Genomic DNA, 24,426 nt, shown 5'->3' with positions numbered 1-24,426 from the left:
CACACATCAGGATTTGGTGGCGGCTGGAGGGTTCTGACACTTTAATTACAGTGAAAACACTTCAAGTATACTGAAAAAGAAAGGTTCTTGGCTGGGCACGGTGGCTCACACCTGTAATCTCAGCACTTGGAGGGGCCAAGGCTGTGAATCCCTGGGCAACATGGTGAAACCCCATTTACAAAAAATACTAAAAAACATTTAAAAATTAAAAAATAGCCACGTGTGGTGGCACGCACTTGTGATCCCAGCTACTCAGGAGGCTGAGGCAGGAGAATCGCCTGAGTCCAGGAGTTTGAGGCTGCATTAAGTTATAATCACGCCACTGCACTCCAGCCTGAGTGACAGAGCAAGACCCTGTCTCATTTGAAAAAAAAAAAAAGAGAGAGAGAAAGAAAAAAAGGCCCTTTTTAAAGGCGTTGGCTTCATACTCTTACAGAGACCCTGGAGAGAATACTGAAAGTGTTCCAAACAAACCTGGCCCTAGTTTCAGCCCGGTGAGAACTAGGTGGCTCTCAGACACCTCCTCTTTCTGCCTTCTTTACCGCCTCCTGCCCCTACATAATAACAAGGGGAACAGCAACCCCACCACCAGCTAGGGAATCATGAACAGATGTGGAGTAATTCAGATATCATTTCACATTATGGTGGCATTTGCCAACATAAAAATTATTACTACTTTTGCTGTAAATTTTCCCGTAAATTTTACAAAACATGCAAAAACTGACATTTCAAGAGCTGAGATAATTTAGGTTTATTAAAAAGTTGAGACCTTGAGATTGAGCCAAATAGAGTATATTTCTTTGTTTAGCTTTTAGTTGTGTAGGTCTTGTTCTTTTTTTCAGCTCCTAGTTTATAATTCATAGGGCAGAGCTGGGCGCAACTGGGCTTTGACCACTTAATCCAGCTTTACCCGTAGATGTTTCCTGTGTCTCAGGCAGCAGATACAACTTCTCTAAATCCCAGATTTCTTATCAGAGCATGCAACAATTATGACCTGCCTCAAAAAGTTGACAGAAAAGCATTTCATATCTAGAAAGCACTCTAAAATGCTTCTTAGACATAAACTGTTGCCACTGTCTTTATAGAGCACTATTCCTAAGGAGGCTTTTCTCACTATTCCATCTTCTCATCCTCTCTTCGCCTCATCCCACACACATGCACGCACGTGCACGCACACACACACACACTTTCTCTTCAGTGCCACAGTGGGGTCACACACCACCAAGGCCGTGCTGCCTTGGATCTACCCCAATAGAACCTTCATCAAAATCACGCCTCTCACGTGAGACAGTTCAAAAGCATCTCTTCTAAAGCTGCTGCTCTCATCTGTCACATGCAGATAATCTGTCTTTTCACATGAGAGACACCATTGTCACAGCTGGGATAAACCAAGTGTATTTGCTAGCTCTTGAGAACCCATGACCATGGTGTGTGAGCTATGAATAACTTTATTATAATAAACGTGACTCCTTACTTGTGCCCCTGTCCTCAGAAGTAGGAAGTCATATGGAATTTCAGTAGAAATTGTCATCAGAAACCAGTCTCTTTCTGGGTTGCCCTGTCTCCTTCTCTTGGACTCTCCATACCACATGCTCTTGAAATAAAGCTTGAAGACTAGTTTTGATTTTAAATATCAGCTTCACTGGGGCAAAACCGACCTTAACACTCCCCTCTTACACCAGTTGTCCTGGGTGTAATTAACGTTTCCCCTGTATGTTTAGGCAATTACTGTTGCAACATGTGGTACGGTGCCATACTCCTGCCTCATTCAGGGCATGATGCCGTGATTGGCTCCACAGCTCACGTGAAGCTTGTGTCTTCTCCCAGCTGGAAGCACCCATGCTGTGGTCTCTAATGTGCCCTCTAAGTTTTACTGTGCAGTTCTCCGTATAGAAAACAACGATTTCTCACAATGTCTGCATTACCCACCCTTTCTACAAGTTTGGTAGTTCCTCCCTTACTGGGTCAGGGGCTCCAGGACCCCAGCTCTAAAACAGATTTCACTTCTCTGGGAAGTTTCATTTTTCCTTATCAATTGCAAACATGATCTTGCTGAACAGAGCTGAATTTTTAAGGCTGAGTTTGTGGTGTGGTTCTGATGGCTTCACGTTAGTTCAAGTCTCTGAGGACCAGTGCCAATAAATGTGAAAGGAACAACAGTAGATTGGTATACTTTTCCATTTCCACCAGGATGAAAAAAACTGCTATAAATTAAGTCTAACCTTAAATGTATAATCTGTCCTTGGGAGGAAAAAAAAAAAGGATATAGCATCTTCAAGCTCTCGGCATCCCTTACGAGAAAAGATTGGTTCTAAGGGTCTCTGATCTTGTGTTTTAGTAAAATAGAACTGCACGGCTGACTGACAGTTCTGATCTAAAGCATTTACGTTTAAGTTTTGATCTCTCTGCTTTTGATTAAAACTAATGAGCTCATTTAATTCAAAATGGGAATCTCTGATAAGAGAAATAAGGTTGATGTGATTGGATTAGAGGGGCAAATTAAACTCTTAGAGCAGAAGTTTGTGCTTATATAGTGTATTAAAAAGCTGTTGGCGTATTATGGCGTGTTAGATGATGAGAAAAATTTCATAGTAATTCATATTTAATCAGAAGAAATGAAAGTACTAAATATAACATGGCTCTGCTTTTCCCTCGAGTGATAAAAAGCTGTACATTTAAAATGACATCAGATTCATGCTCTCTAAAACAAAAAAAAGAGGAAAACCTTAAGAGAGACACATAAGAATGGGACACTTGTCAGTGATTCCATCACCCCAGAATAGAAATGCCACAAAAATAGGAAAACATAGTCATGTTAAGATAAAAATGATAGACGAAAAGCCCCAGACCACAGATAGCAAGGTTTCTGTTATTACAGTAGCTCTCATTCTTCTTTCATCTGAGCACCAAGTTTAATATGAAAAAGAGATTACTCACCCTTAGAAATATATGGAATGCATTTCATACTTAAAATTTAAAACTTGTTTTGCCCATTTTTTTCTCTTGTTAATAACTGTTTTCACATATACTTAATTCTTAAATCTCTTTATTACACATATTTCTTTACCCTTACTCCAGAGAAAATTAGCATTAGCATACGACTACTCAAAAGAAATCCTGTTTCTTGGACAATTTTTTTTTACTTTTGAATAAGAAAAACTTAAGAAGAGTATAAATTAGAGTATTTATTAGGCTTAAAAACCCCAAAATTAATTTCTTTGCCAGAAAACACTTAAATTTATGAAATACCTTGGAAGCTTGTTTTTAAAGAAAATAGATTTTTACATTGCCTTCTGACCTATTTGCATAAAGGTGTTTTTACATCAGCAAGACTGCAAACTACCATTTTAAGTTTCATAAGCAAAAACATTCTACTTAGTCTAAAAGTACATAAAAGGAAAGAGTGACTATCTTGTTTAAGAGAGGAAATCATTGTTTCCTCATATCAGAAGCAGAGAGGTGGAAAAACAGACTGTTTCCTGTTTGGGGGGTTGGGGTTGAAAGCTGCTGTAAAGTGACAGGAATGGAAAGTTGGTATCGTGAGTAGTTTTTGTTTCTGTCTACACATCCCATTCTTATCCCTCCATGTCTTATTTATGCTTCTTACTCCCCATGATGAAGAAAACCAGCTCCGAGGGGTGAGGACATTGGTCAGGACATGACTCTTCAACCTTGATAGTAGATCCCGAACTCCCAGTAGGCAAATGGCACAAGAATGGATTATCGGGGAGAACAAAGAGCAAGCCTTCCTTACCCTTTATCAGAAGCATCTCTGCCTGTACCTTGGTTGACCTCATAAATCTACGGGTCCTTGTCTTTCATGACAGTTCTCTCCATGTGCACCAGCCCAGCCTCAAGTAAACTGCAGTTACTTATGACTAGACCCCACTTAGGCAGCTGCTGGAAGTGAAAAGGCCTGAAAAGCTCTTGTTAGAAACTGGAACGAGGTTACTCTAGATACATTAATTTTTCTTTTTTATTTTCTGCAGAGTAAACATTTTCTAAATGAGGTAAATTGATTACTACCGCTCTTAGCACCCATCAGTCATTTATTTTTAGTGAACTCAAGGATTGCACCTGAGCTGTAGCTGTGAGGGGCTGTGTAAAGATCTAAATCGTGTGTGTCTGTATTTTTGTATTCCTCAGTGGAGTCAACCAGCCCCAGTCTGCTAACCACTGACAACACTCTTGAGCGTTCCTTTTTCATCCGAATGAAATCTACTCTGACCAAACGCGGTGTGCACATCAAATCATCAGGATATAAGGTAAGCCGGTTCCGGGAGGGGAGACATTGCTGTCTCAGGCCAGTCCTAGGTAATTTGCATTGAATTTTCCAGCTGCTTTAGGTCCATATAATGAACACATGTGATCTTGAGGAGCCCATAGGATTCCTAGTCATCTTCCTGTCTCAAGGCAGGAGCTTCTTTACACCTCTCCTTGTCACTTCAGACATTGCTGGTGCACTAAAAGCCCCAATATAGTGTCTTTTCTTAAAACATTGATTAAAAATATGCCAAGTGCTTCAGCACCTGCTGGAAATTCACTTTAATGGAGAAGGTGAGCCAATTTCATATCAGTCCTTAAGACGAGTGCTCTAGGACTGCTACTTAGGAGAGTTCCACTTCTCTCACTTTCCCCTTCAAATTCTCCCTTTCTCTTTAGAGAAAGGCTGTCCGTTTTAATAACATCTTAGCCACCGAGATTTGTACACATAGACGAGAAAATCAGTTGGGATATTAGAAACCTGAATTTCGAAACTGTATGTGTGGAACATGCACTCACACCTTAGCATTCATAGTATACTCGATATACGTAAGTTCCTCACAAGCAAAGACCAAGTCCACAGTCAAAATCTACATTATCATCATTTTAAGGTTAAGGATATAAAAGCCTTCAAATCTCAGGAAATTCCAATGTTTCAGTTACTATAGCAACATAAATTAAGACCTATGAAATTCATGAAATGCCTTTGGCAACCGGAATCTTATCAATTTTACAACACACTAACCAATCTCAAACAATATTGATTATCTGTGGGAGGGCAAACGGAAATGGCATGTGCCATCAATGTGGCCAGCCGTTGTGACCTTCCCCAGCTTTAGAATTTAGAACTTCTGATAGTTCAGTTCTTTAAGGTGACTGTTGTGTTATCGCGGATGGTAACAGCCAGTATCATTAGGCCTTCAAAACCTTACCTAAGCCATCAGGAGACTAGCAGCTGTATACAAGTCAGAGTCGGGCACTTTATTTGATATTAATTCTTCAGAAAAACAAGAGAGGTGGGGAAGCAGATCCTTCCAAGAAAGACCTTTAGCTGAGCTGTCCTGGAGTCTAAAAGGCACAGGTGGAGCCTCCTTAACCTTTAGCAGGTGCGATGCAGAGGAGAGGCAAGTGGGCAGCTCCACCTGCTCTAGCTCTACCCGATAGAGGCTTCTTACAAAGGAGTGCGTTGAGGGAAAGAAAACAGACCCTATCCTTAGGACCATTTTCTATTGCCCTGCCTTGCTGCATTCATTAGCTAACTATGTAGCCTTAGCAAGTTTGGAATTCTATAAGCAGACCACAGATGTTGAGATTCTTGTTATTTTAATACTAGAAAGACACATTCTTTGCATTTCAGATTTTAGGAACCATGGGGCTTCCTTTCTGTTTTCTGTCTCTCGGCATTCTTTCTTCACCTTTATTCATTTTTACTGGTTTGGAGGGGCACATCCCAGGAGGGAAGAAGGGTGACAAGAGTGAGATATAGTTTCAAAAAGCAATATTAAGTATAATTCAATATTATTTGATAATTTAATGTTGATTAAAAATTTTTTCATACCACAAACTAGAGATCATAAAGTAATGATAGCTAAAATTAATAACAGCCAGTATTTAAGAACACTGCAATATGCTGGGCATGATATAGTTCACATGTGTTAGCCCTTACAACATTCCTAAAGTATTTTTGTTTCCATTTTACAGACAAAGAAACTAAGAATAGAAAACTAATTAGCATTCTCAATGTCACATGTTGAAGGTGCAGAGCCAGGGTTTGAACCTGGGGAGTCCAGCTCCATACCACATGCACTTCACCACTAGGCTATACTGCTATGCAGATAGCAAAGAAAGTGTGAGGGGGCGGCTGATGAGGGCAGGAGGCCACTTTAAATAAGAAGATTATAAAAGGTCACACTGAGGAGGCGGGATGTCACCTATGAGTGGTAAATGAGAAGGGACCATCATGCAAACAAATGGAAGAAAGATGTTTCTGAAGCAACTTGGGCTTAGGATTAAAGATGCCTTGCAGTAAGAATGGGCCTTCAAGAAACAAAAGACGTAAAAGTGCAATCTTGAACATCCAGGATTGGAAAAGATTTAGGAGCTATTCCAGATCCCATCAAATCATGCAATGTTAAAGTGACCATACTCCCCTGACATACCCTGTCAGCAGGTCTTTCTCAAGATACCATGAGAGTCTCCAGCCGATGCCCTACTCTCTTCCCCAGAACTACTACCAACAAAAGTTGATTCATCCTCTGTTCCCCAGTAAGATGAATCATCCAGCAGATCCAGCTCTTCCTCTCCTCCTCCTCATCTGCAGTGAACTTCCCTCATTAATTAACTTTGTCTGAAAGTTAGTGGAAGAGCTGAGGAGAGCCCATGGCATGACACAGCTGAATAACATCCCTATTTATCTGTTCATTCTCAGTAAGTAAATCTAGCAGCTTATAAAACATTCCAATAAAACTGGTAATCACCCCACCACCACACAATAAACACAAATAAAAAGAAACAGTGATAATCATTTCTCTGTACTCCCAATATTCCCCCTAATTTATGACCATTGTATGCATCTTTTCCCATAAAGATCCTAAGATGTCAAGCTTTGCTCAGTGCAGGCCACTATATTTCTGTCCGTTTTTCTTGTGATCTTGGCACATGGACCTTTGTAACTTTCTCCATCACTTTATCTGTTGTTGTTGTTGTCATAGGAACAAAAGTACCACTTACTGAACATTGACTCTGTGGCAGCCACTGTGCCACATGCTTTACAGTTATTTAATCCACACAACAGGATTATTTGAAATCCTCCTCTACGCCAGGCATGGTCCAAATGTTATATTCTATTATTATGCCCATTTTGCAGGTGATGAAACTGAGGTCTTAATAGGTGAAATACTTTGCCCATTTTCATACAGCCCTTAAGTAGCTACTGAAGCACCAGAATCGAATCCTCCAAGGCTGTCCGCTTGGCCCCTTTGCTTCACTACTTAAAGGATTAAGTCCCAAGAATGGCTCAGCATGAGCTGACCTCAACATATGAAAAAGTAATTAACTTAAATTTTTAAAAGAAAAACTTCTTGCCTGATTGAGACCTTCCCTCGGGGGCTCACCGTATCCCACTGCACTAGTGTATCAGTGCTTGGTGATCCCAATGCCCCCAAGGAGTTACGGAGATGTACTTCTTTTCCAGGACTCCATGCCTACTCACATTCCCCATCACGAAGAATTCTAGCCAAGGAAATACCAACCTGCATCTGCTAATGTGAGTTGCTGTTGCAGGGTTTGCCACACCCACTTCCTCAGGAAAGTCGCCCTCTCTCCAGTGAAGTTTCCCAAATATGAGCTGACATTCAATTGTTTCTGTCCTCATTTGCTTTGAAATCCACAGTAGCATGTTATCCGGACCAGTCACTTTTTATGCCTCAGGGGCTTCCCTGTTGTTTAGGCCTCACTGTTAGTCACATAGCATAGCACAGCTCTCATTTAAATTGCATTGCACATAGATTCTGCCTTCTTGATTAGGTCTATGTCTGGGGGAACTTGCTAGGTATAGCGCATGGGGTAAAAGAAGATATGTAATCAGGGAAATTAGAGAAGGGAAGACTAATTGGGTCGCCTCCTTAGCTCCGTCCTTTGGAGGATAGTTTCCTTTGGCATGGGACTTTCAGTTTTCTAATCTCTTCTTAAATGCCTACCAGCTCCACTGTCATTTCTGAAGTATTTATCCACACACGTTATGATGTCCTCATTCTAATGGCACAGTAGACAGCCTAGACTGGCAAACGTAGGCAAACGGAGAAAAGCTGTCATGTTTATATAATGCTCAGAGTGTCTTCAAACTCTTCACAGTGGTGAAATCTTCAAATACTGGAGTTCCTGCTATGACGTGTGCAAACATATTACTAAGGGAGGGAGGATGCAAGAACTCAAGATTCTTCAAAATAGTCCCCCATCTGGGATGATTTGGGCATGGATTTACCTGTAGCTAGGTACTAAACTAAATGACTTCTGAAATCCTACCCAGCCTCCTTTATGATATAAAGAATTCTAAAGAAAAAATAATTGGTAGTTTCAGTAGTTTATTAGGATCGCTCATATACTCTAGCTTTAAGAATATCTGCATCTAAACATGAAGTTACAAAATTAACGAGAAGGTGCTAATTAGCTAAAGAAAATTATTTTGCCTTCTCTAAGCCCAAACATGGGTGTCTCTTAAATTAGAAACTTCTCTTGTTACTAAAACTTCATAGTTGCATATGCTCTGTGGAATAAGGTGCACATGAAATTTTAACAGATTTGTTTTATTTGGAGTATCATAGAACCCTTTAAAGATTTGATAAAATCTATAGAGCCTCTCCCAAGGTAAGTTCATTTTGCATCATTTTATCCATTGATTGCAGGTTACAAAACCCTACTTAACAGTGTGATATCTTCAGCACTTATTAAGAAACCAAGTTAGTGCATCTTCCAGAACACATTCCATCAGTATCACAATAGTCCTTTCCTTCCTTCTCATTTCTCCCTCCCATTTATCCATCCAGTGTTGATACATATTGAAGTCCTATGCCTTTCTGCCACACTTTCACCTGGAAAACTCTTACTCAACCAGTATGGCCCCACTCAAATATCACTTATTTTTTCATTTCCCCTAATGCATATAAGTAAAAGTATCCCTTCTCTTCTGTGCTAAAATAGCATTTTGAGATTTTACTTACATTCTCTCTGCCTCATTTTCTTACCTGTAAAATGAAGCTATTCATAGTACCTAAACCAAAGAATTTTCCTACAGATAAAGTGAGATAACACAGGCTCAGCTAGGCATCTTTTTTCCATTTTATGATGTACTTTCATATAATTTCATCTGAACTTCACAATAATTATTTTAGGAAATTATCTCTGTTTCCTCAATTCTGAAGATAAGTAAAATGGAGGCATAGAAATACAAGTTGACTTATCTAAAGTCAGATAAATGGTAAATGGCAAGACTGAGAAATATCCAGATCTTCTGATTTCAAAAGCCTTCTTTCCAATACCCAACATTGGATACTAGGTACTTTGTTATCCTATTTTCTTCCCTCAGCACCTAGCACAGCATGCTGCACATAGTTGTCACTCAATCAATGTTGATTTAATTGAATTGCATGCTCTCTTTCCGATATACCAATGAAAAATGTTGACAGTACCAAGCCCTATGGCATACCACTAGAGATCCTGCTAGTTGACATCAGTGTCTTTTACATGTGACTGTTGGAATAGCTATGAACCCAAACGATTGTACCGTGATCTGGCTCACATTTCTCCATTTTGCCTACAAGGATATTGCAAATCTTTATCGGTGCTTTACTAAAACTGAAACATACTGGGTCCATAGTGTTCCCTTTAGCCATCAGTTGAAGATTCCATTCAGAAAATGAGAAATGAGTCATGTTAGCATCACTTATTTATCATGACTTCATGCTAGCCTCTGGTGATCACAATTTTTTGTTAAAATATCTTTGAAGAATTTTTTTTTCTGGATATAAATATTTTGGGTCTCTCTCTTTCTGAAAATTAGGATAATACTTGCCAATATCCTGTCTTCTGGAAAAACTCCATGATTTCTCAGAGACTGCTAAGAATATGTGACATATTATAATAAGAATGCTGATTCTTATGGAGTTTTAATCATACCAGGAAAAGTATAGCCTGGAGGTATGCCCAGCACTAATGTAGGGAGCAATGTGATAGGGGTCCTTCTCTGGAGATTTCTAAGAGCATACACTGAACTCATCAGCTAGGAGTCTCCTCCTCCTCCCAGACAAGTGTGGACGGACTAGATGCCACCTGGATGTTTCTTCCTTATCTGAGATTCAGAGTTGTTCCAGGTGTCCAGACATACGAATGCTTCTCCTGAAGCCTTTTGCTTCAGCTTTGTGTTGTCTTGAAATGATGACTACAGCATTCCAAGTTGTGCAAAATGTAACTGTCTTGTCAAATCAATAGGTGAATTTTCAGAGACCAAAAATTCTGTCAACCCATTCAGAGTTTCTAAGGCTATGCATTTATTGCCTTTCAATCAACCCGGACACCCAAGATAAATTGAAGGAGAAAAAATTTCCAGGGTGGAACTTACAGGCAGAGGTTATCCCGATGAAAAATGCAAATAGAGGAGAGAACCAATAAAATCAAATTTTTTAAATCCTATTACCTCGTTTTAGTCTCTGCTCACCTCTGCACAATTGTCCATTACAACGTGGTTTCCAGTGTCATTTTAAATACAGCTGGCATTGTTTCTGATCTTAAAGAATTTATTTCCCATTACCAAGGCATGACAGTAGTTCCAGCTTGGGATATGTCATTTCTGCTGGGACTAATCAGCTAGCTATTTTACCAACTAGAGGCATAATCACTAGCCATTCTGGGAAGTGTCTTTAAATTCTAAGTATGTCAGTGACTGCAGCCCAAGTATGTTGCTAACTTAAAGATCCTTCATTTTCCACTACAGAGATTTCAGGAAGCAGGTAGGGGAGGTAACAGCATCTCTTCTCTGACTAATGCTGTATCTTTTCAGATCAGTTTTCTGAGCCTTTGCTAGCTATGAATAACAAAAGTGATGATCACTTTGAAAATGACATTGTTGATGAAAAAAGTAACAAACTTTCCTATATATAATGTCTTTTAACCAACTAATGCTCCTAAAAGTTATTGTTAATGCCTCTGTAAATACCTTCTCAACCTAATAGATTTATTTATATAATTATCACTATTATGAGACTTTGGCCTATTACAATGAGTTGTAAAGCAGACCTAAGAACTAAAAAAAAAATGCAAGCACAAGTCATTTTTCTTCAGACTTTGCACTCTTTAACATGCCGAGATGCCCTGACAATAGCTGCAGACACCCCACATTTCTGTTTCACTAAAGTAATCTATTGACCTGGTGGTCTGAAATAGCAGTTACTAAACTCTTTACAGAAATCGAAGGTTTCCAGATACAGGCATATCTTGGAGATACTGCGGGTTTGGTTCCGACCACGGCAATAAAGCAAACGTGGGAATAAATGAGTCACATGAATTTTTTGGTTTCCCAGTGCAGATAAAAGTTAGGTTTATACTGTAGGCTATTAAGTGTACAATAGCATTAATTCTAAAAATGAATGTGCATATCTTAATTTAACAATAATTTATTGCTAAGAAATGCTAACAATCATCTGAGCCTTCAGCAAAGTTTTTGCTGGTAGAGGGTCTTGGCTCCACGTGGATGGCTGCTGACTGATCAGGGTGGTGGTTGCTGAAGGTTGGGGTGGCTGTGGCAGGTTTTATAAATAAGACAACAATGAAGTTTGTAACATAGATTGATTCTTCCTTTCATGAAGATTTCTCTGTAACATGCAATGATGTTTGATAATATTTTTCCTACAGTAGAACTTTCAAAACTGAAGTCAAGCTTTTCAAACCCTTATCAATTAACTTTATAGAATATTCTAAATCCTTTGTTATTTCAGCAATGGCCATGGCATCTTCACCAAGAGTAAGTTCCATCTCAAGAAACCACTTTCTTTGTTCATCCATAAGAAGCAGCTACTCATCCATTTAAGTTTCAACACGAGACTACAGCAATTCAGTCACATCCTCAAGCTCTACTTCTGATTCTAGTTCTCTTGCCATTTCCATCATATATGCAGTTATTCCCTCCACTGAAGTCTTGAGCACCTCAAAGTCATCCATGAGGGTTAGAATACACTTCAAACTCCTGTTCATGTGACCTCTTCCCATGAATCACAAATGTTCTTAATGGCATTTTGAATGGTGAATTCTTTCCAGAGGGTTTTCAATTTTCTTTGCCCAGATTCATCAGAGGAAGCACTATCTATGGCAGCTATAGCCTTACAAAACATGGTTTCTAAGTAATAAGACTTGAAAGTCAAAATTACTCTTTAATCTATGGGTTGCAGTATGGATATTGTGTTAGCAGGCATGTTTACAACACTGACCCCCCTGTATGTTGCCATTAGAGTTCTTGGATGACTAGGTGCATTGTCAGTGAACAGTAATATTTTGAAAGGAGTATTTTTTTCTGAACAGTAGGTCTCAACAGTGGGCTTAAAATATTCAGTAAACCATGATAATATACAGATGTGCTGTCATCCAGGCTTTATTGTTCTATTTCTAAAGCATAGACAGAGTAGATTTAGCATAATTCTTAAAAGCATAATTCTTAAGAGCCCTAGGATTTCCAGAATAAGTGAGCATTGGCTTCAACTTAAAGTCACCAGCTTCATTAGCTCCTCACAAGAAAATCCACCTATCCTTTAAAACTAAACATTGATGACTTCTCTCTAGCTATGAAAATCCTAGATGGCATCTTCTTCCAACAGAAGGCTGTTTTGTATCCATTAACAATCTGTTGTTTAATGTAGTTACCTTCATCAATGATCTTAGGTAGATCTTCTGAAGAATTTGCTGCAGCTTCTACACCAGCACTTGCTTCATCTTGCACTTTTATGTTATGGAGATGGCTTCTTTCCTCAAACCTCATGAATCAGCCTCTGCTAGCTTCCACTGTTTCTTCTGCAACTTCTTCATATCTCTCAGCCTTCATAGAATTGAAGAGAGATAAGGTCTTGCTCTGGATTAGGCTTTGGCATTATGGCTGGTTTGGTCTTCTATCCAGAACACGAGAACTTTCTCCATAACAGCAGTAAGGCTGTTTTACTTTCTTATCATTTGTTTGTTCACTAGAGTAGCACTTTTATTTTCTTTCAAGAACTTTTCCTTTCCATTCACCGGTTGGCTAACTGGCACCAAGAGGCTTTTGGCCAATCTCAGCTTTCAATATGCCTTATTCACTAAGCTTCATCATATCTAGCTTTTGATTTAAAGTTAGAGATGTCCAACTCTTCCTTTCACATGAACACTTAAAGGCCATGCTAGGGTTATTAATTAGCCTAATTTCAATATTGTTGTGTCACAGGGAATAAGGAGGCCTGAGGAGAGGGAGAGAGACTGGGGAACAGCTGGTCATTGGAGCAGTCAGAACACACACAACATTTATCAATTAAGTTCACCTCTTATTTGAACCATGATTTGTGGCACCCCAAAACAATTATAATAGTAATATCAAAGATCGCTGATCACAGATCACTATAACAGGTATACCAATAATGAACTTTGGGCCAGGCATGGTGGCTCACACCTGTAATCCCAGCATTCTGGGAGGCGAAGGTGGGAGGATCGCTTGAGCTCAGGAGTTCAAGACCAGCCTGAGCAACATGGCAAAACCTTGTCTCTACCAAATATACAAAAAAATTACCCAGGCATAGTGGTGCCTGCCTGTGGTCTCAGCTACTCAGGAGGCTGAGGCAGGAGGATTACTTGAGCCCAGGAGGCAGAGGTTGCAGTGTGCTGAGATTGCGCCACTGCACTGCAGCCTGGACAACAGAGTGAGACCCCATCCCAAAAAAGCAAATAATAATAATAATAATGAAGTTTGAAATCTTGTAAGAATTACCAAAATGTGATGCAGAGATGAAGTGAGCACATGCTATTGGAAAAATGGCAGCAATGAACTTGTTTGAAGCAGGGTTGCCACAAACCTTCAATTTGTATAAAGCACAGTATCTAGACCGTGTGCAGTGGCTCACACCTGTAATCCCAGCACTTTGGGAGGCTGAGGCAAGAGGATTGCTTGAGCCCAGGCATTCAAGACCAGTCTGGGCAAAACAGCAAGACCCCCTCTCTACAAAAATACAAAAATAAAAATACTTAGCCAGGCATGGTGGCACACTCCTATAGTCCTAGCTACTTAAGAGGCTGAGGCAGGAGGATCGCTCAATCCCAGGTGTTCGAGGCTGCAGTGAGCCATGACCGTGCCACTGCACTCCAGCCTAGGTGACAGAGCCAGACCAGAGAAGAACCACAGTATCTGGGAAGTGCAATAATGCGAAACACAATAAAACAGGAAACAAGGAATGTATGTTACCATTTGTCCTATATTATCTCAAAATTACTCTACTGAAGAGTGATAACCAGAGCAGCTGTGACATCAGACAGCTGAGGATTTGGACTTAGTCCTGCATTCCTGGGTCTGTAACTTTTATTTAACTTCTTTAAGCATCTGGATTTTTTATTGTAAAATGAGAGTACCAATACAACCATCTTCATAAGGCTATTGTGAAATAAAATGAGATGAAGGTAAAGTGCTTACCACAATGCCTGGCCCATAGTGAACACATACAATCCACGTCTACGTGTGAAATTTGATGTATAGAGGTGAATCTAGACTATACAAAACCTTAATTTCTACACCTCTGCAGATGCACCTGTACCTATGAAAAGTAGTAATTCATCAGTAATATTTCAGATTATCTCCTGGAAGTTATGTGAGCTCTAGAATAATAAAAGATTTCTTCCAAATATAGAAAATGCATTTATTTCTGGGAAATTTCTTCTTGCTTAAGTGTCCTGAATATTGATTTGATTATAAGGGACAAAATATGACTGAAATATGTCATCTGTTCCTTTAACAAAAGAAGCACATACCAAATGGTTTTCTTTGGAATTGATTTAGCATCATGGGAAGACTAATATAGCCCTTAATGCAAGAAATGAAGTAGGGAAAGGACCAATTTGAGGTTGTTGATCTCTGGAATAAATGGAGTTTCTAAGCCTCCTATATAGCCTGTAAGTCTCCATTGTTTGATTAGAGCATCTATATCCCAGAAACTGAACCTGCGGGGAAGGCAAACTGCCCCTGTGGCTTGAACCCTGCTGCACCTGAGAGGTAGTATGCAACATTCCTTAGGGGATTCTATCGACTCATTCTTTTTTATTTTATTTTATTTTATTTATTTATTTTTGAGATGGAGTCTTTCTCTGTTGCCCAGGCTGGAGTGCAGTGGCACGATCTCAGCTCACTGCAACCTCTGCTTCCTGGGTTCAAGCGATTCTCCTGCCTCAGCCTCCCGAGTAGCTGGGATTACAGATGCCCGCCACCATGCCCGGCTAATTTTTGTGTTTTTAGTAGAGGTGGGGTTTCACCATGTTGGCCAGGCTGGTCTCAAACTCCTGACCTCATGATCCGCCCACCTCGGCCTCCCAAAGTGCTAGGATTACAGACGTGAGCCACCACACCCGGCCCTCTACTGACTCATTCTAAGTAAAAGAAGAGAGCCAGGAATCTGGAGCTGATAGCTCCATTGTAGTGACTTTCCAGGGCACAAGGGACCAATTTTATCTGTCCCATCCCTCTAGGGATGCCCCCCATCCCACCATCAAATGAAAAGAGTGACCTCATCACAATGTGATTTGAGTAATAAGACTCTTATTTAAACAAAAGAATCTTCTGTGTAATCAAATTCTCAATCATCTGTAGTTACATCTAGGGAAGAAGCTTTGGGCTGCTGCCTGGGCAGGTGTGTGTCTTTTATTTGAACTACCAGTGAGCAATGGATATCTCTAAGTGGCCATGTTGGAAACATCACCTTTGGCTCATAGTTGGGCAACTGTCCATGGAAACAAAAGTCATCCCTTGACTTATAGCAGCATTTACATATCCCTTCTATCAGGGCTTTCACATCTGCTTTTTATTCTCTCTAAAGTATATATTGTCCTGAGATATTCCCATGGGTCACACCTGCATTTCACTTCGATTTCTGCTTAAACATCACTTTCCTCATCTCCCCATCTACAATATATCAAGTGTTCCTTCTGCACCCCATCATCTGCTTTATCCTGCTCCTTACTGTACTTCATCACACTTAACACAACCTGACACTATTTTATACATGTATTTGTACATAGTTTTCCTCTCCTACTACAGTATAACAGGAAATTCCTAGAACAGTTTCAGGCACACAGTAGAAATTCAATATAAACATTTGTTTTTTTAAAAATGAATTAATTTGTAAGTATTAGACATGATTTGTACTAAGCCAGAACATATTTCTTCCTTGGGTCAGTGTTCTACATCTTCCTTCAGTCAGTGTTCTAGTCCCTTTAAAAGAAGTTTAGAGATGAGAATATGTAGCCAATGGAATTATACAAGTTTTTTAGTATTGGGGCCCTGATGATAAGGATAAGATGATACTATAACTTTTCTTTTTAAAAAGCCTACACTAATGGTTGACACATTCTATGACATATTTTTCATGCTATCATATTCAGTTTTTTAAAAATCAACGTGTATTTAACTTGTACCCCACTTGTACCCAATTCTAGGGGCTAGAGCTCTGGAAGTACAGTCAAGAGATACTTGATTATTACTTGGTAGTTTTGAATATATTTAACAGTGCTCAACAGCCCCTTGTCAAATGTCCTTCAAACTCATGATTCCTTGTAGAAGTCATGAAAAACAGAGTGCCTTAATAGGGGCACACCTGGTGGGGAGAGTCAAAAAATTTCATCCCAATACCAGCACTTTGCTTCTTACTTGCTCTGCAATGTCGGACAAACAGCCTGATTATCCTGGGCCTCTATTTCCTTGATGAAAACAAAGCAAAGAATTGACTTTGATGTTCGTTCATCATTGGTGGTTGGTTGACAGTACCTACCCTTGAGCTTCACCCTGTGCATTAGTGCTTTAGCCTCTTTGAGACATGCTGGGTAAAATGGAATAGAGGATTGGCCTTCCCAGGAATAGCCCCTGATTTCTGGGAAGAGGGGAATTAAAGTCTGCCCAGAAGTTCCCAAAGGGTCATTCAGAGTCACCAAGAATTGTCATATTGCCTCGTGGTCAAGGCTAGTTTGAGAATCTGAAATATTCTAGGAAACATTTAACCAAATGAACGCCATGAGGGAAAAGAGGTCTGGGAAGGATTTTGTAATTTTTAGGGAGGGGTCAGTGAACTTTTGCACCTTGTTCTTAGAGAGACTAGATGGACTAAAACCAACCAGTCTCAGAAATTAATCTATATCCTCAACTGAAGACAAAAAATAATAGTGATTAGAGAGAAATACTCCTTTGCCTCGTTCCATAAACAGTGGCAAATTTCTTTTCCTCACTAACTTTAAACACAATATAGATTCACCCCTCTGTTTATGCCAAATAACACACAGCATCATGTTCTTTTTAAATTTATCTATCTTCTTCTTTAATTATTTGCAGTTGGCTTATTGGTGAATACCTATGCCAGTGTTGTCTGAAATGGGTGTACGTTTCCAGTTTTAGGGACCTGAAATGTTTAACCTGCCTAGAATAGCCCCATGGGCAGTTGAGTCTTGGGTAAATGCTCTTCTGTGATAAGTGAAATTTACAATATTATAATTGTCAAACTCCTCAAAGAAAAATATAATAGGAATGCAAAATATTCTTGAATGTTTTATTATGAATTACTATCTTCTCTATGAAATGTGTCTTTTCTTTATACTGAAATGATATAGAGAGTGATGCAATTTGCCTAACAACTCATAGTGGCCAGACCCCAAGCCCCTTGGCACAGCAGAGGACTGTTAAGCTCTGTGGATTTGATCTCTAGGACAAAAAGGTGGCACTGCGTAGCACCTCCAGGTTCTCATGCACTCCGAGAACCCTGAAGTAGACACAGATTGATGCAGAGCACTCAGTAAGTGAAAAAGGGAGTGAAGCCCAGAACCAACACACCACACCATCACTGTCCCACAGAGTGCTGACAGATTGCAAAGCCTAGAGAGGCCATTGTCCAATCTTCCTCTCCACACAGTGGTCCTCTTCTTGGGGAAAACATCAGTGGAGATGTGTCACAAGAGCCCAGGAAACACTTTGGCCCCCAAAGAATCTTTTCTCTCTTGCATTCGTAAATCACACATCCTAATCATGCCATCCAGTCCTAAAAAATTTTTTAAGGATGGTACTCTGCTAGTGAAAATTCATAGGCACCTGCTCTTGATTTACTTCCTGCTTAGAAAAAAAATTTATACAGCTGTGATGTTGCAGAGTGACTCCATTCAAAGTACCAAACAGTGAGGCTTTGTCAAGAAGGGATATGTTGGATGCTTGGGTTATGATGATTTCAGCTATCCCTTTTTTTTTTCTTACAGCATCATTAGTACTCTGTCATTCTAATAATAATAATTCCCTTTTGACATCATGGAGGTAGAAGAAATCATCACTGACATAAAAAATGAGGTGATATTTCAGCAGTGTTATTTCACTGAAGATAAAATGGAGAGCTTTATTACTCCCCATGCTTTTAAAGAAAGCTGAACAAGGCATATGCTGACCCTAGAGCTTATCTACTTCAGTTCCTTCCAGACTGATATGAAATAACTAATTTTACGTATTCTAACTAGAGTTTTAGAATGTAGTTTTTTTCCCCAAAGCTTGGTTTACATCTACATAGTGGAAAGTTTTTTGAAAACATGCTTTCTCAGTTTGTAATAACCTGAGAAAACAAAAGAGAAGTCTAGTGTAACCAAGAATGATCTATAACTTTCATTCTTCAACATCACCCTTTGTTCAAAGTATTTAGGAATTGATTTCACTCAATCATGTGGTCAATACTGATTGTGTACCTGTTGTGTATTATACACTGTACTGGGTACTGGGAAGACAAAGATGGATAAAACGGAGTCCTTGATCCAGAGAGCAGAGTCTAGAGTTAGGCAGGCACACAAAGAAATGATAATGAGATAATGTGATATGTGCTATAATAGAGGTATGTTCCAAGGGCAACGGGATAAAGCAAATGATTCTGTCTGGTATAAAAGGAGAGGATCTCAAAGACAGCATCATGTTAACCAGCTCTTAAGGGATAGGCTCACCTACAGAGATATGAAGGAAGAGAACTCTAAACAGAGGGAATGGTATCAGTAAAGAGATGAAGGCATCAAGTGTAGTGAGCAGAAAGAAATCTGGGTATCAGGAATAAAGATGTCTAAGCTGAGCTGGCATATGTAGACAAGAGTAGGAACGTTCATATGGTGTAATGCTAGCCCCGTGGGCTAATCAGTGTTTGGGGTCACAAGGATGAAGATTAAGAGTGTTTCATGTCAACAAAATTTTTTGGAATCATTGTAAGAGAAAGAGCATTATTTTCTAACAAGAAGAACATGAAGGTTGCTCTCAGCCTATTAGGTAAGGGAGTAAGTATATAGATTTAAACAAGTCATTAAATCATTCCTTTTGGAATTTTCTCCATCATTTTTCCTTCTACCATTCTGCCAACATGAGTGCAGGGACTTTTTCCCCTTAATCTCACATTGCTCATATAAATAGACATTTGGAGAAGAGGAATATGATCCTAGAACCAGTAACTCAAGGGAAAAAAAACTAAGACCTGTATGCATTGAAAGCTGGCATTGCAAAATGCATCAGAGATACAAAGCAATGCATAGACCTCAATCACTTAGCACTTGGTCTACACATCATTAGGTATCTAGATTATTGGAAATGTCTCTGTATTTGGTAAAATATAAGCAAAAGCTACATTTCAGGCGCCTACAGTTTCCCTTGAATATACCATTTAGTAAAACCCCTGACCTTTCAAGATGATAACTGTCTCTCATTAGAAAAATTTTATTTGTTCTTCAACTCACTTAATTCTGATTTTGGTTGACTATTCAGAATTTCTACTAATTATAGCAACCTTTGTAAACAGTGTTGTCTGAGTACCCAATCCCTTTGTCCCAGTAAGATCTGTGCATGTCACATCAGTTACAAGTGATCTGCGATTAAAACAACAGTTCTCAAGTGAACAGTAAGTGATGACATAAAATATGAGTTTCATAAATGCAAATATTCAAAGTTATGTGTTTTTTAAAAAAATCAAATACAGTATATGACTACTAGATTTTCAATAGGAGCAAAATTTCACCCCTTTCTCTCCTTCTCCCCAAAAAATAAACCTTTATATTCCTGGATTGAATGATTACTTTTTAAAAAACACAATTTTCACAAAGAAAACAAAGAAAACCTCTCCCTTTCTTTCTAAATATTTTTGCAGCATCTGCATAGGCTTTACCTTTCTATAAAATATAATATGAAACTTTGGTGCTTTGTATTGCAGATCATAAGCTGAGTTGCTTTCAGCTGCTTCATTTTATTTTTTCTTTTTCTTTCTCAAACATCTTTTTCTTCTCCAGATAATCAGTGCTCTCCACTGCTCTCAAATGCACGTACTTCTGTCACCATAAAGCTAGTGTAACCCCATGGAGTACACTCCCAAGCCATGCAAGAGCCATTTAAGAGTAGATATTTTTGTTTAAGTCAGATCTCAGGATAGAAGGGGACATCATCCCCAGTTGACTCTTGGCTCTTTTTCATGTGCAGAAGCTAAAAAAAAGAACTGGATCAAGTTGCGTTTGGGTGTTTGTTTAGGCTTTTTGCATGTACTAAAGCAACACAGAGCTGATGCACAATAAACAAACATGCATTATGGGTTGTTTTCAGTCACTTTATAGACATATGCATTCATAAATTTTGATACGGTTGTAAGAAGCTGACTTTGATGGGACCAAACTCACAGACGAGCTTTCGATCACTGGAGCAACCACAGTCTAACTTTATGTTGACAATTTATCAGCCCTTCTCCGTCAAGGAAAATTGTTTTTTAGTGCTTCCCTATTAGCAATCACATGCATAATATGAAATTGAGTTTTGGGGAGGACGGCCTACCATCTGTCTTTCTGGTATTTTTTTTCAATGTTTCACGCTCAAGTTCAACTCTCTGTGTATCAGAATGCTGTAAAACAGGATTCACCCATAATATGGGCACTTAGCAAGAAAAATGGGCCAGATACCAATGTAATCTTTTAACTTACTGACTTTTAAAAAGGAAAATCATTGATGCCCCAATCTGTGCATTATCTTTTGAGTGCACTTCAAATTCTGCCTGCCTCTCAAAGCCAACTTTGGTACGGCTGATTCTTCTTAAAGAACAGTTCATTAGTGTGCTTCGAGAAGTGTTAAAACACTTTTACAAAAATAAAAATTCAAAGAGAAAGTGGAAAGCAATGTGAGGTTGGAAAATGGAGCTCTAAAGGATTGGTGTGAAGAATGAAAAAGATGTATTTAGTTTCCCTTCCATCTTCCAATATGCTAAGATTTTTATCAATAATATTGTTTTTCTGCAACAATACCTGCCTCAGGGAAAATCTGCTCTGTAGCTGTCAGGATTATACTTCTCAAAATATGCTTAAGATGATTCTGTTAAATTGATAAAAAAAAAAAAATGTACACTCCACAATGTAGAAGGATTGCTCAAAAGAACATTCCCAAGCCTTTCATGTGTAACTGCATTTGTGCGGCAGGGCATTTATTATGCTATAAATTCCATCACTGATTTTGGCCAGTTCAGATTGATTCTGCAGTAACTGTAAGTAATGAACCTTCCAGAGCCAAAGGGGGGAGGAAAAGAAGTAGCCAATACACTTGTGGCTGTGGGAATACAAATTGTAGGGTTCATTTAGTCACAGCTTTTAGCAGATCATGCAGCCAATACCCTACAAAGCAAGAAAATATATACCCAGAAAAATCTACAGGTTCCTTGATCTGACTTCAGCAGCTACAACAGGCAAACACTATGAGAACACTTCTTGGGGAAAGTAAGTGATCTATTTTTTCCTAAGCTTTTATTTCCCAAATTTTTCCCTCCCACCAAAGTATGGGCAAATGTCCATGCTACAAGAGCAACAAAATATGGAGCTCTCTTTTCCTAAGTTAGCCATGCCTGAAGCTTGCCTCCCACAGTTCCCAGTGCCAGGGGCTTAAGGGACCCTCAGCACAGAAGAAGCTCCCAGGGGTTGAGATGTAGCAATCCTCTGTTCAGATAGTTGTAAAGAGGAAAATCAGTTTCCCTAGAGTGGTTGATGCGTGAGCCTATTAAGAAAATAAGGCAACCAGTGATATGAAAAGCAGGAGAAACAACCACTTGGAGGTGCCCCGCGACCCCACTGGGGTGGCGGCTAGAGAAAGAATTGGGTGGATGAAAGAAGCTGCATTACAGACAGACAGTGATCTGTACTTCAGTAAAGCATTGCTGTCTAATATTAGAGGGCTTTTTTCCCGGATATTCTTTAAAACTGAGCACTAAGGGAATAGGTGGGGTGTGAGGGATGGAATAAAGTGTGATTGGAATCCTGGGTATCAAAAGAGATACAGCAGAGTAAGAGCCTTTGGCCAAGAGGAGGGAGGAGAGGAATATGGAAATGGATGACATTCAAGACACATTTCACCTACTAGGGAGGCCAAGAAAGTCCTCATTCCCTTCTTACCCAGCTCCCTCTCCTCTCTGACCTCATGTTCATGGAATGCTTAGGAGCAGGGGAAGAATAGTGGGCTGGAGTCAGGCTCAGAGTGCTGGCTCTATGGCGGTAGCATGGTCAGAGGGAGACCATGGCTTCAATGGAATGTGCAGGCAATATTTTATGCCAGTCCAGGAATCTGCATCCTCATCCCCATCCCACTGAATTTCCAGAAAGACAGAGGTACAAACAGGTAATCCATCTTAGAGAACAGCACAGCATCTTTACTGTCCTTAGTCCCCAAGAACAAATACCACAAAATCTTTCAAGATTCTCTCTCTCTTCTCCCTTTCCCTCTTAAAAATCATAGAATTGTAGAGCTGAAAAGCCTGTAGACATGGTGTTTGACTATTGTGAGGTACACCTGACAGAATAAACCATTTGGGGCCTTTTTGAAGCATCTCCATTTCTCGCTGGACTGTCTGAAGTTATTTGGGGTAAATGCCATGACATGTCTCATAGACAAGACCACGGACACAGCAGGACAAATCTTTAGATAGGGACAGTGAGAGTTAGCCAAATGGAGACACATATTGTTGTTTTAGGTAACTCAGTAGAATGCAGAGAGCCCTGGCCTTAGGATCAACAGATGTAGGTTTTAGTCCTCGTTTTGCCACTTGATATATATTTGACTTTGGGGAACTCATTTAGCTTGCCTAAGTCTGTTGAAAGAGGATAATAGTACCTCTCCTGAAACATCGTAGAGTTATTATGAGGTTAATGTAAGATAATATGAGTGAAAATATTCTGTAAACTCTAAGTGACTGTGAATACCCAATATTTTCTTTATTGGATTATAACTGTAAAATCTAGGGTTTTAGCATTTCAGAGTATATTGGCTCAGCTTATGTTTATCACAAGTAATTGATCTTCTCATTTTATTTCTATTATTGGTACATTTATTTTTGTGAAGAAAAGCCACTTTTAATAGAAGCCTTCAGATTACCCATTTTATTTCCGAAGAGGGCAAAGGCAGAAGGTATGTTCATAAAATAAAAGTAGGAAAATAGCTGAAAGTTACTACCATGACGCCATCCCTGCAGTGAGGTCTGTGGATTGCCTCGGGGGGAAAGGATTATATAGGAGTGGCTATGAATCATGGCTGATGTGATTAGGCTGCACTCTAGACCAGGTGGGCGTGTGGGCCTTTCAGGACTCCTTGTCATTGTTGCTCACTTAGGTTAATGTTAAGATTAGCTGTCTGGTGTTATTTAATAATATTATTGTCTTAGGCCATTCTATGTTGCTATGAAAGAATACCAGAGGCTGGGTATCTTATAAGGGAAAGAGGTTTATTTGGCTCATGGTTTTGCAGGCTATCTAGGAAGCATGACACCTGTATCTGTTCAACTTCTGGTGAGACCTCAGGCTGCTTCCACTCATGGCAGAAGGGAAAGAGAAGCTAGCAGGTACGGTGATGCCATGGAAAGAGAGGAAGCAAGCAAGACAGTGGGAGGCGCCAGGTCTTTAACAACCAGCTCTCCTGGGATCTAATAGAGTGAGAACTCACTCACCCCTGAGGGAGAGCATTCATCTATTCATGAGGGTTCTGCCCCCATGACCCAAACACCTCCCACTAGGTCCCACCTCCAACATTGAGGATCTAATTTCAACATGAAGTTTGGTGAGGACAAATACCCAAACCATAGCAATTATCCAACTTTGAGTTTGATTTCTTTTATTAGTGATTGAAAGCTTTATGTATCCCTCTTTGCATTGAAATAAAGTAATCATTTATCAGAGTCAGTAATGAGTAATACAGAGACCATAAGTTTCTTGAGGGAGAAAGGGTAAGAGAGCCCAGATGAGCCAAACCCACCTACTACATAGTGAATGCCCTGGACAATTTCTGGAATCCCAGTTGGGTGGATTCTTGCAGTACCCAGTTGTATTCACGAAGTAACTAACCCCCAAGAAGAATCTTACTAATATGTTTTCTAAAGGGAATCTTATATTGAAAGG

General features: G+C 39.5%; 1 protein-coding gene and 1 long non-coding RNA gene across 12 annotated transcripts in view; one reads left to right on the top strand and one right to left on the bottom strand.

The window, feature by feature from the left end:
• NPAS3 (neuronal PAS domain protein 3) overlaps window positions 1–24,426 on the top strand; it is an 867,326-nt gene that overhangs the window by 795,572 nt on the left and 47,328 nt on the right. For all 11 annotated transcript variants that reach the window (XM_055361312.2, XM_055361314.2, XM_063697703.1 and 8 more), the window contains one exon: window positions 4,147–4,265. In XM_055361312.2, the coding sequence (XP_055217287.2) occupies window positions 4,147–4,265 (119 nt within the window). The remainder of the gene's footprint in view (window positions 1–4,146; window positions 4,266–24,426) is intronic.
• LOC129526621 (uncharacterized) overlaps window positions 1–24,426 on the bottom strand; it is a 148,679-nt gene that overhangs the window by 92,498 nt on the left and 31,755 nt on the right. The gene's annotated exons all lie outside the window — the stretch shown is intronic.

The sequence above is a fragment of the Gorilla gorilla genome, chromosome 15 (genome assembly GCF_029281585.2).
Source record: "Gorilla gorilla gorilla isolate KB3781 chromosome 15, NHGRI_mGorGor1-v2.1_pri, whole genome shotgun sequence".
Lineage (NCBI taxonomy): Eukaryota > Metazoa > Chordata > Mammalia > Primates > Hominidae > Gorilla > Gorilla gorilla.
This window is presented reverse-complemented; position numbering and strand designations above follow the sequence as displayed.